Below are 18,269 nucleotides of genomic sequence, written 5' to 3'. Positions count from 1 at the left end.
ATGCAAAAAAAAAGTTAAAAATATATATATGTATTAAAAATTCAAATCACCCCCCCCCCTTTCCCTGCAACTCATATAAAAGTACTTAAATACTGTTGGCTATCCCTGTGTCCAAAAACGCCCGCTCTACAAATCTAAAAAAAAAAAAAAAAAAATTTCCCTGTACACAGAAGTATAAAAACGTTCCGTGTGTCAGAATATGGCGACTTTTAGAAAAAAAAAAATTGGCACAGTTTAGGATTTTTGGTAAGGGGTTAAGATGAAAATAAAACCATATAAATTTGGTATCCCGGAATCGTACCGAAACCTAGAATACAGGTGATAGGTCATTTGGGGGGGGGGGGGGGTCCCTGCCTGGTCCCTCTGCTCACTAGGATTTAGCCGACTCTATATAGAACAAGCTAAATCCAAGTATTATAGGACCTTTGATGACATCACAGGCCCTTCAGTCGTCCCATAGGATCACGCTATGTGGTGGACGGAGCTACACGCTAAACGGGAGGTATTCGGAGAGTGTAGCTTTGCATATGAAGCCCTGCCCACCAATTGACGTCGAAAACCAGGAAGAAAGAAGTCTTTGCAGCAGTGAAGACTGGTGAGCAAGGGACATGGGAATACCCCTTTAAGACCTCATATAGCTCTGAGAGCGGAGAAATAAAAAAGTTATGGGGTTTGGGAAGGGGGAGAGTCAAAAATGGAAATCAAAAAATGCCCAAGGTAGGAAGGGGTTAAGTCTGTACTTTCCCCAAGTCAACCAAAATTTCCATTCTGCCGACTTAATAAATACCCCCCCCCCCTCTTTTTTTTTTCCCTCTTGAACCATGTTTGCATAAACAGTGCCGCACATGTCCACAGGCTGTGTCAGGTATTGCAGCTCAGCTCTATTAACGTGAATCTGGCTGGGCTTCGATACCACACAAGCTGTGGACAGGAGCGGGACTATTTTTTGGAAAAGGACGGCCGTGTTTTTCTGACCTTCTACATTATTGAAGAGGTTATCCAGGGAGTTTTTAAGACTCTCTTTCTTCAGGGTTCCTTTCTTCAGAGCCTCGGGTTTGTGGGCTGATTCCGACCCGGGGTCATGTGATCGGAACCAGCAACCACGACCCATATCACGCCACCTCCTGCCTCTGGTTCTGATCACATGACCCCAAGTCAGAACCAGCCCAGAATCCTAAGGTTCTGAAGAAGAAGAACCCCAGATCAAGTTTTGTCTTTATATAGTCCCCGGATGACCCCTTGAAAGTAAATCTTTCTTCCAATCCTACAGCCGGGTCTAATAAAGCCGACCAACAAAACCAGACAGTGAGCAAGAAAACAAGGAAGAAGCGCAGAGAGCAGGAACTGGCGAGAAATGACGCCAATTTTGGGTCCCTAAATCGCGAAAAGGACAACGCCCAATCCATGCAACTGCAGTCGCACCGTGACGGGCCAAGATTTCAGCTTCTCGATGACGATTTCGATGCCAGGGCTTTGCACCGTCCCAGTAATCCACGGCAAGATCGAATAGACAATGCAGATTTCCAAGGACTAGGTGGTGGCCGAGATGCCCAGTCCAGATACCACGATATGGGCTCGGCGTACCAGTCTGACAACAGGGACATGCCGAAATTTCTACACGGTGCCTTTGGAGGCCCGGCCATGCCATACGGCACACAGATGTTGCCCGATTCTCGAGTCGATCAGCGGTTTATTGATAGCGTCCCTCCGTATCCGCCTCCAGGGGGCAGTACTTTCCAGCTGGCCGGCCGTGGACCTCCAATACCTCAAGGCGGCATGGAAGATGTAGATCTTCGAGGTGTTAATAGTGGCGGAACGTCCTATCCACTAGAACGCCCGTTCCAACCTGCCGCTCTGCCACCGGTAGGCGCTGTCCTCCAGTTGACAGGTATCGCAGGGCTGGCATCTCCAGATGAGTTCGAAGACGTCGATTTGAGACGGGTAAACAGTGATCGTGGTGGACCCGCAGCTCTCCGGGACTCGGACCGTCATAGGAGGCGACAACGCTCTCCGGACTCCCGTAGACGCAGATCGCGGTTTGACGAGGGCTGTGGCGATGTGGATGTGCGCTCCGTGTTGCCCACAGGCGGCATCTCGTTCCGAGGTAAAATTATCTTCTATTTCTAGGGGGAAAAATGCAAATCTATTCTCCAGGATGTAATTAGGAGAACAGTGCTGCCCTCTAGGGGCAGCCCCCGTAACATCATGCATGACTCATTAATAAGCCTAATGACATGATGCGGGGTTTATTACCGAATTAGTATTTCTATTCCAAAAGGAACAGATGTTTCGAGGAAAGCGATGTCAACTAGTAAGGCCATGGGGAGCTCTCACCCAGCTTTCCAAGGCTCTTGTATATAATGATTAGTTAGTTTTGCCTGATCTTTTGGAAAGCTAGGTTATCCGGGTGCACAATACTTCCTGAGCACAGCACTGTACGTTGTATACTGGCTGTGCTTGGTGTTGCAGCTCAGCCCCATTCATTTGAATGGGACTGACCTCCAATATGGTCATAGGACAAGTCTTGGGCCTCAGAATAGGAAGAGGAGCTCGCTTCTAGTCTAAGGGTAAGTTCACATGAGGTTTTTTGGTCAGGATTTTGAGGCCGTATCCGCCTCAAAATTCTAACCAGAAAGATGGCTCCCATTGAAATCAATGGGAGCCGATCAGTTCTTTTTGCTCATTCTTTCGGCGGAGTCGCCTCGTGATTCGGCCTGAAGACGCACGACTAGGCCCATTCATTTGGGCCTAATCCGGAGCGGAGTGTGCGACTGGGTGCCGGTATCCAGTCGCAGCGACCCGTATTTTGGACCGGACCCTGAGCCGGCCTCCACCTCAGGTTCCGGTCCAAAAAACCCCATGTGAACTCACCCTAATAGGGTATTCCCATCTGATAGGATATGTCTTCACTGGGGGTCCGACCCCACAACACTTATTGGAGTCTCTCCTCACCGCCCGCCGTGTTGCGGCAAAGCTCCATACACGTGAATAGGGTTGCGGGGGGGTCTAGGCAACAAATCGGCGCTGCGCCCCCTCCGATCTCAGGATTGGTGGGAGTTCCAGACGTCAGATCCCATTCTAGCAGTACGCCATTTTACAAGGCCATATTGGTTGTTGACAATTGTGACTAGAACTGAGAAACGGTTCGATAGATTTTTGTGTAATTTAGGGGGAGATGGTTCCCCCTCCAGAATGGTCCGGTCTTGTACAACGACTGCCAAAAACCCTGACCTATCGATGTGTGATAATATATTCTATCGTTACAGAACTGAAGGCAGCGCACGAGGGAAATCCACAAGAAGGTTTCAGGTTAGTGTTGAGGCGATCACTAGGGGGCGCCATTTGGTTAGTTATTGGTATAGATGGCGTCCGGTGCTTTATACAACTCTTTGCTATTGAGTCTCCATAGAACTTACAACGTATTCATGGATGTTTTTCGTTTTTTAGCAGCGCACATCTCCCCCTCTGTAAGAAGAAGACGGTAAGTGACAGAATTCCCGTAGACGCCGCCGGATCGGTCATCTGCGGAAAGTGGCGACTCACGGACTATATTTTGTTTTTCAGGAGAAGGAAACCGACAGCGACATGGAAGTGTGCAGCATGGTAGGAGACTTATAAATGTGGGCAGATGGGATCCCCCTTTATTTACGGGGTTGTCCAGGATTTAGGTTTCTGAGATTAGGCCATAAATATGAGATTTTTTTAGGGGGCCGACAAATTAACTGTATGGGGCAGCTAACGACGTCAGTACTATACGTAACACCAGGCCGGGAGCGGACAGCGCCAATCTCTAGGTCATGGCCGGGTATCAGCACTGCAATGCAGCTCCTAAAGATAGGCCATAATAAACCTAAATCCTGGACAACCCCTTTAAGGATCATTCACTTCACCCCCTATATGGCAGATACCCGATCATCACGTCTGAATGCACTGACTGTCTGGTGGGCTTGGGCTTCTATGGAGGCCTAGCTGCAGCGTAAAGTATAGAAAACTAGCATCTGCCTGCGGGTTGGTGGTGGCGCTGAGCTGCGTAGAGTGTATTGGTGGTGGAGATGATGTGCCATGCACCAAGGCGGAACCCTGTCGCCCCTGGGGTGGTGTTCTCTCCCTCCTGCTGCACCTCCCGTGGCTCCCGTCCCCCCACCTCCTGTGGCTCCCCCATCCCACGGCGCCACTTGCACCCTTCTCTGGGCCTCCCTCTTCCCCTGCAGTTGCTCCTCTGCTCCCGCGGGAACCCTTCTCCCGTGCTCTCCCTGCCTCGCGTGCCCTTGTACCCCCCAAACTGTGTCCTGCGCACCATCCTCCCACGCGCTACCCAGGGTCCCAAATGCCTTGCCCACGGGCCCTTACGCGGTCGTCCCGCCGTACCCGCACCCTACAGTCCCCCAGGGCCCTAAACACCTTGCCCACGGCACGACGGTTGGCCCACCCTACCTGGACCATACAGTCTCCAGGTGTACTTACTCAGCCGGCAGAGCCGATGGACGTCTTGCCCCTCACAGATTGTCGTAGCGCGGCCGCGTCGGTTCCTGAGGCAGGTTGCACACGCGCTGCCGCCGATGGAGTCGTCGGGCCCCGCAGAGCAGCCGCCATGTTGCCCAGGTCGCACAGCGGAGACCAGCCCGCCCACAGACTGCCCTGTACGTATTGGGCTCCGCTGCTTCTTCACCGGCCCGCCCAGAGCCTGCTGCGCACCATTGGGGGCGCCGCTGAAAGACCCGTGATCACGTCATCTCAGGTCCTACAGCGGAGCTGGAGCATCATTCCACCGATCGCAGCCGGGCTGTCGGGGGAGTGCGCGTCTCGTGAAGTGGCCTATGTTATTTTCCGGCTGAATTTCTAGGTATGTACAAAATCTCAGCCAAATCCGTTCAGGCGTTTGGCTGTGATAGTGGAACAAACATCCAAGGTATTAGTAGGATTTAAAGGGGTTTTCTGGGACACGCATATTGACAACCTATCCCTAAGATATAACTGATCTGTGGCGGACCTGGGTGCCTGACTCTGTGACCTGTTCGCTGAACACCAAGCTCGGCGCCGTACATCTCACAGGGGCTGTGTTTGATATCGCAATTCATCCCCATTCAGTTGAATGGGGGCTGAACCGCGTGACCAGTGAACTCGACACATCGACTTAGGGATCGGACCTGTCTATCCAGCACATCCCACCGACCCTCAATAGGACTGAGATCTCGGGGGATCCTGAGGCCAAGTCAATACTCGGCCAGGGCACCTCCTTCCATGGCTTCATGGTCCAGTTCTGATAATGTCATGCCCTATCCTATAGTCAGCCTGGGCGCTCTGACCAATCTGTGACCCCACAACTCCATGCCCGGCGAGCAGCAATGCCCAGTCCTAGGTTATAGACAGCAAGCGCTGATAAAATGTCCGTCTTCCCTCTATAGGAGTTCAGCGATTGTGACCCGGAAGATTTCTGGTGTAATGAGGAGTTGTTTGATTACATGGTAAGGTCAACGGCGCGATTTCTGCGACTTGGAGACAGCGGCCATTAATATACTAGTGTCCTCGTATAATGAGCGTATCCTGATCTGGCTTCATTCATCTTTTTATCAGAGAACCTACCAAATCCGAGACGAAGCCGGCGTCCATTATGTCATGGACGCCGTAAAGATGATGTCTGATGCGTTGGCACGTCACAGGGCCAAGAAGGAGGGTCTACAGAAGTGGATCTTAGAGGAGAAGCAGAAGCTGGAAAAAGAGAAGAAGGTACGGTGTCCGCCGTCCTGAACATGAGGGACCGCCATGTTCCTTCCATTCCCTTCTTTGCTGAAAGGCTCAGAATTTGTTTTGAGAGCTCCCTTAAAGGGATCCTATCGTTAAAACACAATTTTTTCTGACTAACACGTCGGAATAGCCTTAAGAAAGGTTATTCTTCTCCTACCTTTAGATGTCTTCTCCGCGCCGCCATTCCGTAGAAATCCCGGTTTTCGTCAATATGCAAATGAGTCCTCTCGCAGCACTGGGGTAGTCCCCAATGCTGTGAGAGAACTCTCCAGCGCCGCCTCCATCTTCTTCAGGAACGTCCTCTTCACGCGTTTTCTTCCGGCGCTGGCTTCTTGTGGCCGGCAGGCATGTGCAGTCGGCTTTGTCCTAGGCCCGAGGCCTAGAAGAAGACGCATGAAGAAGATGGAGGCGGTGCTGGAGAGTTCTCTCGCAGCATTGGGGACACCCCCTGTGCTGTTTGAGCGCTTGAGCCCGCCCCCGATGCTGCAAAAGAAGTAATTTGCATACCGAAAATCGGGATTTCTACCAAACGGCGGCGCGGAGAAGACATCTAAAGGTAGGAGAAGAATAGGCTATTCCGACGTGTTAGTGAGAAAAAATGGAGTTTTAATGATAGGATCCCTTTAAATTCTGGGAGAACTCCTTAAAGTTAAGAAGCAAAGGACCTATTTAGGATTCCAAGCTACTATGAGATGAACCTTTACTGAGTGGTGCCAGGTCCCAATAGCGCCTGATCGGAAAGGATTTTCCCGAATGACCATCGGTACGAAATAAAAATCGCTTTACGGTACAGCTGCGAAACTAACAGTACAGCGCCGCCTCCATCTTCTTCAGGAACGTCCTCTTCACGCGTTTTCTTCCAGCGCTGGCTTCTTGTGGCCGGCAGGCATGTGCAGTCGGCTTTGTCCTAGGCCCGAGGCCTAGAAGAAGACGCATGAAGAAGATGGGGACGGTGCTGGAGAGTTCTCTCACAGCATTGGGGATACCCCCGGTGCTGTTTGAGCACTTGAGCCCGCCCCCAGTGCTGCAAGAGAACTCAGTTGCATACTGAAAACCGGGATTTCTACCGAACGGCGGCGCGGAGAAGACATCTAAAGGTAGGAGAAGAATAGGCTATTCCGAAATGTTAGTGAGAAAAAATGGAATTTTAATGATAGGATCCCTTTAAATTATGGGAGAACTCCTTAAAGTTAAGAAGCGAAGGACCTATTTAGGACTCCAGGCTGCTATGAGATGAGCCTTTACTGAGTGGTGCCAGGTCCCAATAGCGCCTGATCGGAACGGATTGTCCCGAATGACCATCGGCACGAATTAAAAATCGCTTTACGGTACAGCTGCGAAACTAACAGTACAGATCTGCACAACTTTGCAGCAGTCCTCCTATAACCAGCTATATTTTTTTTTTTATATCCTAGGAATTTTTTGAGATTAAGAAACGAAAAGAGAAAAGCATATTCGCAACGCACCTAAGTTGTTCAGGTAAGGTGCTTATGGTACAGGCCCAAAGCCTGAGGCTGCACTACTGTAACCTTCTGATATAGGTCCAATTATACACAAGATCCCATTCTCCTGATCCCAGTAGTTGCACCCCTAGCAATCCTGTAGATAGGGGAGTCCTTAACGGCACAACCCCCTTTAGTAAGCCTGGAGACCCCCTTTAACTATTGTGTTGATTTTTCAGAACCTAAGATGATTAAGCTGTTTCAGGAAGCGACTGGCACCGATATCACCGCACTTGATGTTACTGGAGGTCTGAAACCTCAAGGTAAGTATACAGTGGGGAAGGCTATCCATATACAGGGGCGCAGAGAGATAACATGAACCCCACTGTTCTTTGCAGATAATAAAGGGTCTACAAAAGAGAAGGTCACCCAACCTCCGCACAAGACGCCCGTGTCTGGCCCCGCACCAAAAGTTCAACCGGCTGTTAAGAAACCTCAAGGTAACTATTATACTATAGGGCCGTGATGGCGAACCTATGGCACGGGTGCCAGAAGTGGTACTCTGAGCCCTCTGTTTGGGTACCTATCCGTGGAGCAGATTATACTGTGTGGGGACCACTGTGGAGCAGATTATACTGTGTGGGGACCACTGTGGAGCAGATTGTACTGTTTGGGGGCCAGTGTGGAGCAGATTGTACTGTGTGGGGGCCAGTGTGCAGCAGATTATACTGTGTGGGTGCCACTGTGCAGCAGATTATACTGTGTGGGGGCCACTGTGCAGCAGATTATACTGTGTGGGTGCCACTGTGCAGCAGATTATACTGTGTGGGGACCACTGTGCAGCAGATTATACTGTGTGAGGGCCACTGTGCAGCAGATTATACTGTGTGGGGGCCACTGTGCAGCAGATTATACTGTGTGGTGGCCACTATGGAGCAGATTATACTGTGTGGGGGCCACTATGGAGCAGATTATACTGTGTGGGGGCCACTGTGCAGCAGATTATACTGTGTGGGGGTCACTGTGCAGCAGATTGGGCTGTGTGGTGGCACAGTGGAGTAGAAACCTCTATAAAGCCCCATTCGTATGACCATATTTTGCAGGTCTGTAATTGTGTGTAATTGCAGATCCGCACATCATTAAGGTTAAATTGCAGTGTTGGCACTTTGTGATAGTTTAGTGGGTTTTGGGTTGCAGTTTGGGCACTCGGTCTCTAAAAGGTTCTCCATCGCTGCTATAGGGCGTCCCAGATACTGGAGGCCCCGCTGTAATTCCAAGACCAATGAACACATTTTAGTAAAATTTGGTCAAAAGATACATTTATTAATTGATTGAGAATCTGGAGCCCCCTCATAACACCCTGGAGAGGAGAGATGGGTGTAAGAGAAGGTCACACACCAGAAAGTGAAGAGGATTTTAAGCCAGACTTGCACCTCACTTTCCTCCGCGGCCTCACATGAACGGGGTTATCAGAGGAGTGATCGGTCATAGGGTGGATCAATAGGGCACTTATTTTTTCAGCCTCCTGTTTCGATATTCAGGGCAGATTTTGGAGCCGATATTGAAAGCAGAATCCATCGTAAAATCTGCATCAAAGAAGACTGAACACTGTGTCACTCTATGGCGCCCCTGACAGCCATGTTTTGCTTCAGTCATGTAGTCAATAGGAGCCTGTGCTGCCCATGTCTCACTATACTGGGCAAGAGCAAGCACGTAAAGTCAATGGGCAGTCTGGGAGTAGTTAAGATCATCAGGGGTCCAACACCCTAGCCCCTCCGCCGATCAGCTGTTTAGAGAGCCTATAGTATTCATAAGAATTTAAAGGTCCCGATACCAACACACACCTTGGGTACTCCCATTGACTATCTAAATATTCTTGATATCACACAGGTTCACGTCTCCTGCCATGCTTGAGGCGTGAGCATTTTTAAGGATGGGATCATGTCTAGGGGACTTTGGCCATCACAGTCACCTGGTTTGACCCCACTAGACATTTATCTTGTGGCGCCTCCTAGGGTTTACTATGATAAAAGCGCAGGCTATCCAGGAATTGGATTGGACCATTGGGTTCATGTCTACTTCACCACAAGCTGCGACTACTTCTGGCACGTGTAATGAAGGGGTTAATGTATGCTCTGACCAGAGTCTGCATTAGCCGGGGAGCTATAGCCAAAATGTTGCAGGCCCCCAGCCAGTGGGACACCCCATACGCCCTGCTATGACTCCAAATGTCGTCTCAGATCTTACACTTGCATTGATATCTTTCGGCAGCGGAGAAGAACATGGTGGAGGGTGTAAGGGGTGTCCCAAAACCTAAAGGTAACTGTGTAGCATTGAAAGGGTAATCCTGTAAACTCATCTCATGTTCATTTGGGGTCCCAAAAGTGAGACCCCCCACCAGTTTAGTAGTCCTCCCCTATCCATAGGGTGTAACTTACAATTACCAGGATCTCTTGACTCTTAAAGGGGTCCTACCCTTAGGAGACTGATGTGAACATATGGGGTTAATAAGTCCTGCTATGAGTCGTCGATGTGTCCATTTGAATTTGGCAGCAAATCATAGCGAGACCGTCAGCGGTAATGGAGGGGCGGCCCTGCTGTTTATTCCTGTGCTGCACATTGGTGGTAAGGGCTCCGTCAGCGGCTCTTCTGTGATTGGTCCATATGAATAAAGCGCTGTTTCATAGGTTCATGAGTTTTATTTGTTTGGGTTTTTTACCACTGCCACCGCTCTTAACCTAACTGCAGGGACTCGTCCAGCAGAAAAAGGAGTCTCTGCACACCGGCATCTGGAATCCGGGAGACGTACCCCAATTATATTCTGTCCTGGGGATCCCATAGCCAACCCCCACACTGTCCCCGGCCCCCTACACACTGTGATACCCCTTTTTGGTGCAATTATCTGAAATTTGTAGCATCTCCAGGGATTTTAGATGGAAGATGAGATACGCTCCGCTATGACTCCACATATGATCTTTCACTAACATTGATATCTTTCCGTAGTAGAGAAGAGGTTTGAGCCTACGCCCCTGACCGGCTTTCAGAAGGCGCTGGTGGAGGGTTCAGTACCAGCTTTTCCGAAACCTGAAGGTAACTATGCAACAGTGAAAGGGTTATTCCCATCCCCAAAGTGCAGCATACCCAAAGTGTGACAGTATATTGGTAGTAAAGGGGTACTGGTGGCCTAGCTACAGGATAGACCAGCGATCAATGTGATCTGTCAGGCTGTGACAACCGGAACCTGCACAGATCAGCTGTTGCAGGAGTCTCCGGGTGCCATGGTCCAACACATAGACCCCACACAGATCAGCTGTTGCAAGGGTCTCCGTGTGTTGTGGTCCGATGCACAGATCAGCTATTGCAAGGGTCTCCGTGTGCTGTGGTCCAATACACAGACCCCACACAGATTATCTATTGAGGAGTCTCCGGGTCCCATGGTCCAACACATAGACCCCACACAGATCAGCAGTTGCAAGGGTCTCCGTGTGTTGTGGGCCGATGCACAGATCAGCTATTGCAAGGGTCTCCGTGTGCCGTGGTCCGATACACAGATCCCACACAGATTATCTATTGAGGAGTCTCCGGGTCCCATGGTCCAACACATAGACCCCACACAGATCAGCAGTTGCAAGGGTCTCCGTGTGTTGTGGTCCGATGCACAGATCAGCTATTGCAAGGGTCTCCGTGTGCTGTGGTCCAATACACAGACCCCACACAGGTCAGCTATTGGAAGGATGTCCGTGTGCCGTGGTCCGATACACAGACCCCACACAGATCAGCAGTTGCAAGGGTCTCCGTGTGTTGTGGTCCGATGCACAGATCAGCTATTGCAAGGGTCTCCGTGTGCTGTGGTCCAATACACAGACCCCACACAGGTCAGCTATTGGAAGGATGTCCGTGTGCCGTGGTCCGATACACAGACCCCACACAGATCAGCAGTTGCAAGGGTCTCCGTGTGTTGTGGTCCAACACATAGACCCCACACAGATCAGCTATTGCAAGGGTCTCCGTGTGGTTTGGTCCAACACATAGACCCCACACAGGTCAGCTATTGGAAGGATGTCCGTGTGCCGTGGTCCCATACACAGACCCCACACAGATCAGCTATTGCAGGGGTCTCCATGTGTCGTGGTCCAACACATAGACCCCACACAGATCAGCTATTGAGGAGTCTCCGTGTGCTGTGGTCCGACACACAGACGCTAGTCGACGGACAATGCGTAATTCAAGTAATAGGTGAAGTGCAGCAGCCCCGTCCACTACCCAGTAGTGGTTCTGGGGAACTGCAGTGCCGCTCCTATTACTTGCATTACACACTTCCTGCCCACCAGAGATTGCTATAACAGCTGATCTGTGTGGTGCCTGGGTGTCGGACCATGACAGATCACATACTGACGACCCACTTCTGGGTGTTATTATGCAGTTTTGGTCAGGCCAATGTCAGGTGAAATGCACCCCCCGAGCTTGGAAAATGATGGAGGGGCCATGATTGATTCCAAATTCCATTTTATATGGTCACTTTTCCAGATCTTACAGTAACCCAGATATTTCTACCCCCCTCTGCAGCCAAACCGTCCCAGCCGGCGTCCCTCTCCAATAAGGCGCTCGTGTCCGGTCTAGGGCCAGTACTGCAACAACTTTTCCTAAAACCTCAAGGTAAGTAGATAGTAATGGAGGAAATGTGGCCCTAGAAGACCTCTTTAAAGGGTCTATGATGGCTTATGTTTAGGATAAGTCAACAATGAAAAAGCCAAGGGGAGTGACACCCGGGACCCCTGCGGATCAGCAGATTTCACTTCTCAGACCGTGTGACGTCACCTTCATCGGTCACATGGCCCGATCACAGCTCAGTCCTATTCAAGTGAATGGGCTAAACGAGCACAGCTGCTGCACAAATGTATGGCACTGTGAACTGCAAGTGGCTGATCAGCTGCGGCCCCCGGGTGCTGGACATCAATTAATAATTCCCAGATAACCTATTTAACCGCTTCCAGACCACCCATAGACTATATACCTCCAAGTAGTCCACTCGTATGTACACGTCCGCCCGAAATCTTGCAGCCGCAGAGCCTTGTGCAGGGACGGTTTATGGGTGATGTATGGCCAACCTCTATCCTAAGTATATCTTTTTTCATCCATAGACTCTGCCAACTCCTCTAACCAAAATCCGGGCTCTCGTTTTGACAACCGAGGACCAGGTAATGTCAGATTATTGCAATGCCGTGAACACGAGGGGCAAAAGTCTTAGGCAGGGTGATCTGGTAATGACAAGACGATGGGGACAGAACTTTCCAAGCTATCTCTTGCTCCCCCTAGTGTTAGTCATTATACACACCAGCATACAATCCCATAGGATAATGAATCAGATTTTTACATTTTAAGGTTTCATTTTGTTTTTTTTTTCATTCCTAGGCTCCACCCAAACTCGGAGCTCTCGCTTTGACGTGGGACCTGTTAGTGGGACAAAATCAGTTTCCAGGCAAGGTAATGTCAGATTATTGTAATGGCGGGGACACAACCTGCTACATACAGGTGTCCATAGATATGGGAGGCAGGACTGGCAGTGAGCATGTAAACCACAATGCATGTGGGGCCCCTGTTCTCATGATTGGTTGAGGCCCCTCTGATCAGACCAGTATTCAACTATCATTTTCTTTTTCCCCAAATCATTTTAAATATTTCCCACTGTTGGTCAGTAGTGGGCGCGACATCTGTGTATCGTGTCAATGGACACAGCCCATAGGACGGTAGGAGGGGGCTATTCTGCTACATATGCAGTTGCCTGAAGACCTTTGATGAGGTCATCACAGGGCCTTAAGAGGGTTGTTTTTTTTTTTTATTAATGGCTTATCTTTAGGATCCTACTGGGTGTGCAGAAATGTAGCAGAGCTGTGTAGGCTGTGTGTATGCAGAGATGTAGCAAAGGTGGGTATGCTGTGCCTATGCAGAGATGTAATAGAGCTGGGTATGCAGAGATGTAGCAGGGGTGGGTATGCAGAGATGTAGCAGGGGTGGGTATGCTGTGCCTATGCAGAGATGTAGCAGAGCTGGGTATGCAGAGATGTAGCAGGGGTGGGTATGCTGTGCCTATGCAGAGATGTAATAGAGCTGGGTATGCAGAGATGTAGCAGGGGTGGGTATGCTGTGCATATGCAGAGATGTAGCAGAGCTGGGTATGCAGAGATGTAGCAGGGGTGGGTATGCTGTGCGTATGCATAAATGTAGGCAGAGCTGGGTATGCTGTGCCTATACAGAGATGTAGGAGAGGTGGGTATGCTGTGTCTATGCAGAGATGTAGTATAGCTGGGTATGCTGAGGTGTAGCAGAGCTGGGTATGCTGTGCGTATGCAGAGATGTAGCAGAGCTGGGTATGCAGACATGTAGCAGAGCTGGGTAGGCTGTGCGTATGCAGAGATGTAGCAGAGCTGGATATGCTGTACCTATGCAGAGCTGGGTATGCTGTGTCTATGCAGAGATGTAGCAGAGCTGGGTATGCAGACATGTAGCAGAGCTGGGTAGGCTGTGCGTATGCAGAGATGTAGCAGAGCTGGATATGCTGTACCTATGCAGAGCTGGGTATGCTGTGCCTATGCAGAGATGTAGCAGAGCTGGGTATGCAGACATGTAGCAGAGCTGGGTAGGCTGTGCGTATGCAGAGATGTAGCAGAGCTGGATATGCTGTACCTATGCAGAGCTGGGTATGCTGTGCCTATGCAGAGATGTAGCAGAGCTGGGTATGCAGAGATGTAGCAGAGCTGGGTATGCAGACATGTAGCAGAGCTGGGTAGGCTGTGCGTATGCAGAGATGTAGCAGAGCAGGGTAGGCTGTGCGTATGCAGAGATGTAGCAGAGCTGGGTATGCAGACATGTAGCAGAGCTGGGTAGGCTGTGCGTATGCAGAGATGTAGCAGAGCTGGGTATGCTGTGCGTATGCAGAGATGTAGATGTGTATGCAGAGCTGAATATGCTGTGCCTATGCAGAGATGTGGCAGAGGTGGGTATGTAGACATGTAGCAGAGGTGGGTACGATGTGCCTATGCAGAGATGTAGCAGAACTGGATATGTTGTGCCTATGCAGAGATGTAGCAGAGGTGGGTACGATGTGCCTATGCAGAGATGTAGCAGAACTGGATATGCTTTGCCTATGCAGTGATGTAGCAGAGGTGGGTATGCTGTGCGTTTTCAGAAATGTAGCTGTATATGCTGTGCCTATGCAGAGATGTAGCAGTGCTAGGTATGCTGTGCCTATGCAGAGATGTAGCAGAGCTGGGTATGTAGAGATGTAGCAGAGCTGGGTATGTAGAGATGTAGCAGAGCTGGGTATGCTATGCATATGTAGAGATGTAGCAGAGCTGTGTATGTAAGATGTAGCAGAGCCTTACTCCAGGTAACAACTGATGGCAGTTTTTTCCAAGACATCCATACTGAGATACACATGATCCTTATGCAAACAAAAAATGTAATCTACCCATGCAAAGCCGGGTCCTCCTGCTAGTAGGCCATAAATATTTGGTGGGGGCTGATATGAATCAGCTGTTTGGGAGTACACCCACTACCTTCACTATACAGTGCACAGAGCTGGAAGCAGATGGCTCCATACCCTGTATAGTGGCCGGGTACTGGTACTACAGCTCAGCCCCCATGTAGATGTCATGGCTATTGGTAGTGGGTGCCTGCTATATAGTACAACCAGCACCCACAGAGTAAGGGGAGCTCCGCTGCTGATTCCTCTCCATACCACCTTACTTACACCATGACATCGTAGTACGCCATGTTCTGTTACGAGGTTTTAAAAAGCATTTCTGTCTTCTGAAAGTTTACTGCATTGCATCGTTCCTCTGTTAGTCCTCCTGGAAATACATAATTCATGGGTGCTACAGTTCAACTTCATCCTGTCGTCCATTCATTGGGAAACCAATACAGAGCTCTGAGTAAAGATGATCCAGAAATGTTATGTATGGGAATTGATAGGAGAGCGGACAGGTCAAGCCTAGGGCTGTGGAGGCCAAACCATCCCCCTCCGACTCCACAATGAATGGCTGACCGCCATGTCCCGCTACAGTACCCCTGCCGAATCAGCTGTGTGCCAGGACTGAGGACATGTTATAGGGGTTAACCCTTTACAGTAGCTCTAGTGGTCCCAGATTGTCTGCTGATATCTCTAGCTCCCCCTAGTGTTACTCTGGTTATTTGCTCCAGTATACAATCCTCTTGGATACCGTATCTAAGTTTTAAGGACTTTTTTTTTTTTTTCCCATTTCTAGGCTCCAACCAAAATCGGGTGTCTCGCTTTGACATCAAGGGACCCGGCGATAGGACAGAATCCGTCTCAGGACCAGGTAATGTCACAATGAGTTTAAAGGGTTGTGCCATAAGGACACTTATTGTCTGTTCTGTGGATAGGGGATAAGTGTCTGATCGCTGGAGGCCCTATTGCTGTGTCCCCCATCGATCAGGAGGATGGGGGACCGAATGTTCTCCTATAGCCTCCTTGTGATTGCACCTTTGCTGAGCTTTCAGTAGCCTACTTTATACAATTTCACCCTAGTGTGACCTGCAGATGGCGCCGGGACCTTCTTTATAGCTGTCAGTACAAGCATTGGTAGCACATAACCGGGATAGGCCACCAGTGTCCAGTTTTTTTGGGATTACAGCAGGTGGACCTCCAGAATATAGGGGCTCTGGTACTTAGGTGTTGGCGTGACATTGATTGAAATGGTGTCCGTGCAGCCCAATGATAGTAGTTTAATGTTGATGGACATTGGGGGCATATCCTAGTGGTAGACCCCCAATGTGTCAGATCAGACAGCCCCTCTGCCTCCCTAAATCCACCATGTTGGATTGTAAGATATCTGATCCTTTGTACTCGCCCCTCGTGTCTGGCATTGACTAAATTCCTTGTTGAGGACACACGCACACTTGGCTGAGCCCAGCTTTCATGGTCAGGAGGAATGGCTCTCCAGTGAGTACTCGCCCAAGATATCTGAGTTGCATGTCCAAATTAGTAAAGCCATGGCTGCAGTCTGACAGAGACCCCCTGCACCCTACATCCGTATAGACCCATGTATACAGAGAAGTAGTTCGCCTTCACTCTTCTCCCCTCACTCTCTTTAACAAACCATTTTCTGTATTTCAGGTTCTGACACGCGTTTCAGTCAAAATCCAAGAACTCCTGCCTCCAAATATGACCCAGAATTCTCAATGGACTCAGAAACAACTTCCATGGGGCAAGGAGAAGGCCAATATTTAGGTATCCCATTTAGTGTGCGAGGCCCCCTGTACACTCCGTTGCACTCTCGTCCTGGTAAGAGTTGTCACTCCTACCTTTTTGGACATGGCGGCACAGTCCTGACACTCTCGCTCTATCCCAGTCATGGTCAGAGTACCATACCGATCACGCCAAAAAGGAAGGTAGCGGTCTACATAGACCTCTATTGTGAGGGGGCAGATTCGGCATCAGAATCCGCCCCCTCTTGCCCCATGTGAACGAACCCATATACTAGGTATACAGCCAGAAGCAGTTCTGCCCCTATTGAGATGAGCTGCAGTTCCAGGCACCACCACTACACGTTGTATACAGTGTACAGAGCTCTGTACACTGTAATGGTGGCGCCTGCCATTGCTACTTAGTATATGGCTTCCAGCTGATTCAGACATGGAGGGATGGGTGTTGGACCCTGACCAATCTGATGCCGATCACGTATCCCGTGGATAGGTGATCGGTATCAATTGCCTTCAGGTCCTGGACAACCCCTTTCATTCTACATTCTTACTATGGGGGTTGGTTTTATTCTATCATTATTCATTCATTTACAGAATCCGACATTAATTTTTACGAAGATCAGTTTGGTGGTTCCTGGGCTGACAACGGAGCACCTCTGGAGAAGAAGAAGCCCCCCATAAGTGCAGGTAATGACTGAGGTTCGGGGGTATCACATGACTGTACCCGGGGTCCATATTGTCTGGTTACAGAATGGTTGTCACTGCCTGCTGTGATCCTGTACTGTAACACTATGTAGCATTGGTGGTAAACCTACGTGTGCTACAGGGGCAATACATGTGCCATTGTCATGTCCATACGGATATTCCTGACTCCAAGTCCGTCTCTGTGGAGCAGCATGTCCAGATGATACCGCAGGGTGCCATTCTAGTATGTACACAGTCTTGAGGTCTACTGGCGCTCTCGAGTCAGTGTGATCTTACAACGTCCGCCCCTCATACAATCTAAATGTTTTCCCCCCGCAGGTTCCGAAACGCATTTCAGTCAGAATCAGAAAATCTGTGGCTCCAGATTTGATAATCCCAATCTCCCTAAGGACCCGCGGCCTTTCACAGGTCAAGCCGCTGGCGAATATTCAGGTATTCGCTAAAGCGGGCACGGGCACAGGTGTGAACCCGGCCGACAGAGCGACTTCTCTTGCAAGATACAATCTCTCTGATACAATTTAAAGGGGCTGTCCAGCTGCTATAAAACCTACAGTGTGCAATATGAAGGAGTGAGTGCACTCTCATAAGCCTTACAGCTCCTTCACATAGCTGATCAGCGGGGGTGCGGGACTCCTACTGATCATTTATGACCTAGCCCCCTGGTCAGCTGTTTGAAGGAGCTGCAACGTACACAAGGGTGCCGTGACCCCTTGACCTTTTTACATCGCTCACAGTCTTTTTCATAGAGGCCATATAATGTATTTACCGTGCCCAGTTCATTTTCTATGGAACAAGGCTGCTATGAAACCTACGGCGTGGGATGTAAATGGTGAAGAGGTCACGGCACTCTCACAATCCTGGCAGCCTCTTCAAACAGCTGATCAGCGGGTGTCTGGGATGTCACATACACGCACTCTCAGCTTATAGTGGGACATGTCATAAAGGGAGTCAAGCTGCTTTAGATTATTCACAAATTAGGACATCTCTCTATACCCCAAGGCACATGAGGAGCTATGGCGTCCACTCAGAAGCCGGGCCGGCACATATTTTCTTATGGATTTTGTTATTCTGGCCATAATAACCCATTACCTATAGTCTGCGGGTTATCCACATGTGCGATAAGGAAAGCGCGTCAGGAGGCGCAGAGTGGGAAGG

General features: G+C 49.8%; 1 protein-coding gene across 1 annotated transcript in view; it reads left to right on the top strand.

The window, feature by feature from the left end:
• LOC142214278 (uncharacterized) overlaps window positions 1-18,269 on the top strand; it is a 39,224-nt gene that overhangs the window by 8,821 nt on the left and 12,134 nt on the right. Inside the window, exons 8-23 of the mRNA XM_075283178.1 lie at window positions 1,271-2,104; window positions 3,267-3,309; window positions 3,448-3,481; window positions 3,565-3,603; window positions 5,406-5,465; window positions 5,575-5,727; window positions 7,161-7,224; window positions 7,427-7,510; window positions 7,586-7,687; window positions 10,191-10,277; window positions 11,754-11,843; window positions 12,329-12,385; window positions 12,600-12,671; window positions 15,452-15,526; window positions 16,324-16,437; window positions 17,004-17,096. Coding sequence (XP_075139279.1) covers window positions 1,271-2,104; window positions 3,267-3,309; window positions 3,448-3,481; window positions 3,565-3,603; window positions 5,406-5,465; window positions 5,575-5,727; window positions 7,161-7,224; window positions 7,427-7,510; window positions 7,586-7,687; window positions 10,191-10,277; window positions 11,754-11,843; window positions 12,329-12,385; window positions 12,600-12,671; window positions 15,452-15,526; window positions 16,324-16,437; window positions 17,004-17,096 — 2,001 coding nt within the window. The remainder of the gene's footprint in view (window positions 1-1,270; window positions 2,105-3,266; window positions 3,310-3,447; window positions 3,482-3,564; window positions 3,604-5,405; window positions 5,466-5,574; window positions 5,728-7,160; window positions 7,225-7,426; window positions 7,511-7,585; window positions 7,688-10,190; window positions 10,278-11,753; window positions 11,844-12,328; window positions 12,386-12,599; window positions 12,672-15,451; window positions 15,527-16,323; window positions 16,438-17,003; window positions 17,097-18,269) is intronic.

The sequence above is a fragment of the Leptodactylus fuscus genome, chromosome 7 (genome assembly GCF_031893055.1).
Source record: "Leptodactylus fuscus isolate aLepFus1 chromosome 7, aLepFus1.hap2, whole genome shotgun sequence".
Lineage (NCBI taxonomy): Eukaryota > Metazoa > Chordata > Amphibia > Anura > Leptodactylidae > Leptodactylus > Leptodactylus fuscus.
The sequence above is the reverse complement of the archived record's forward strand: the minus strand, read 5'-3'. Positions and strand labels throughout refer to the sequence as shown.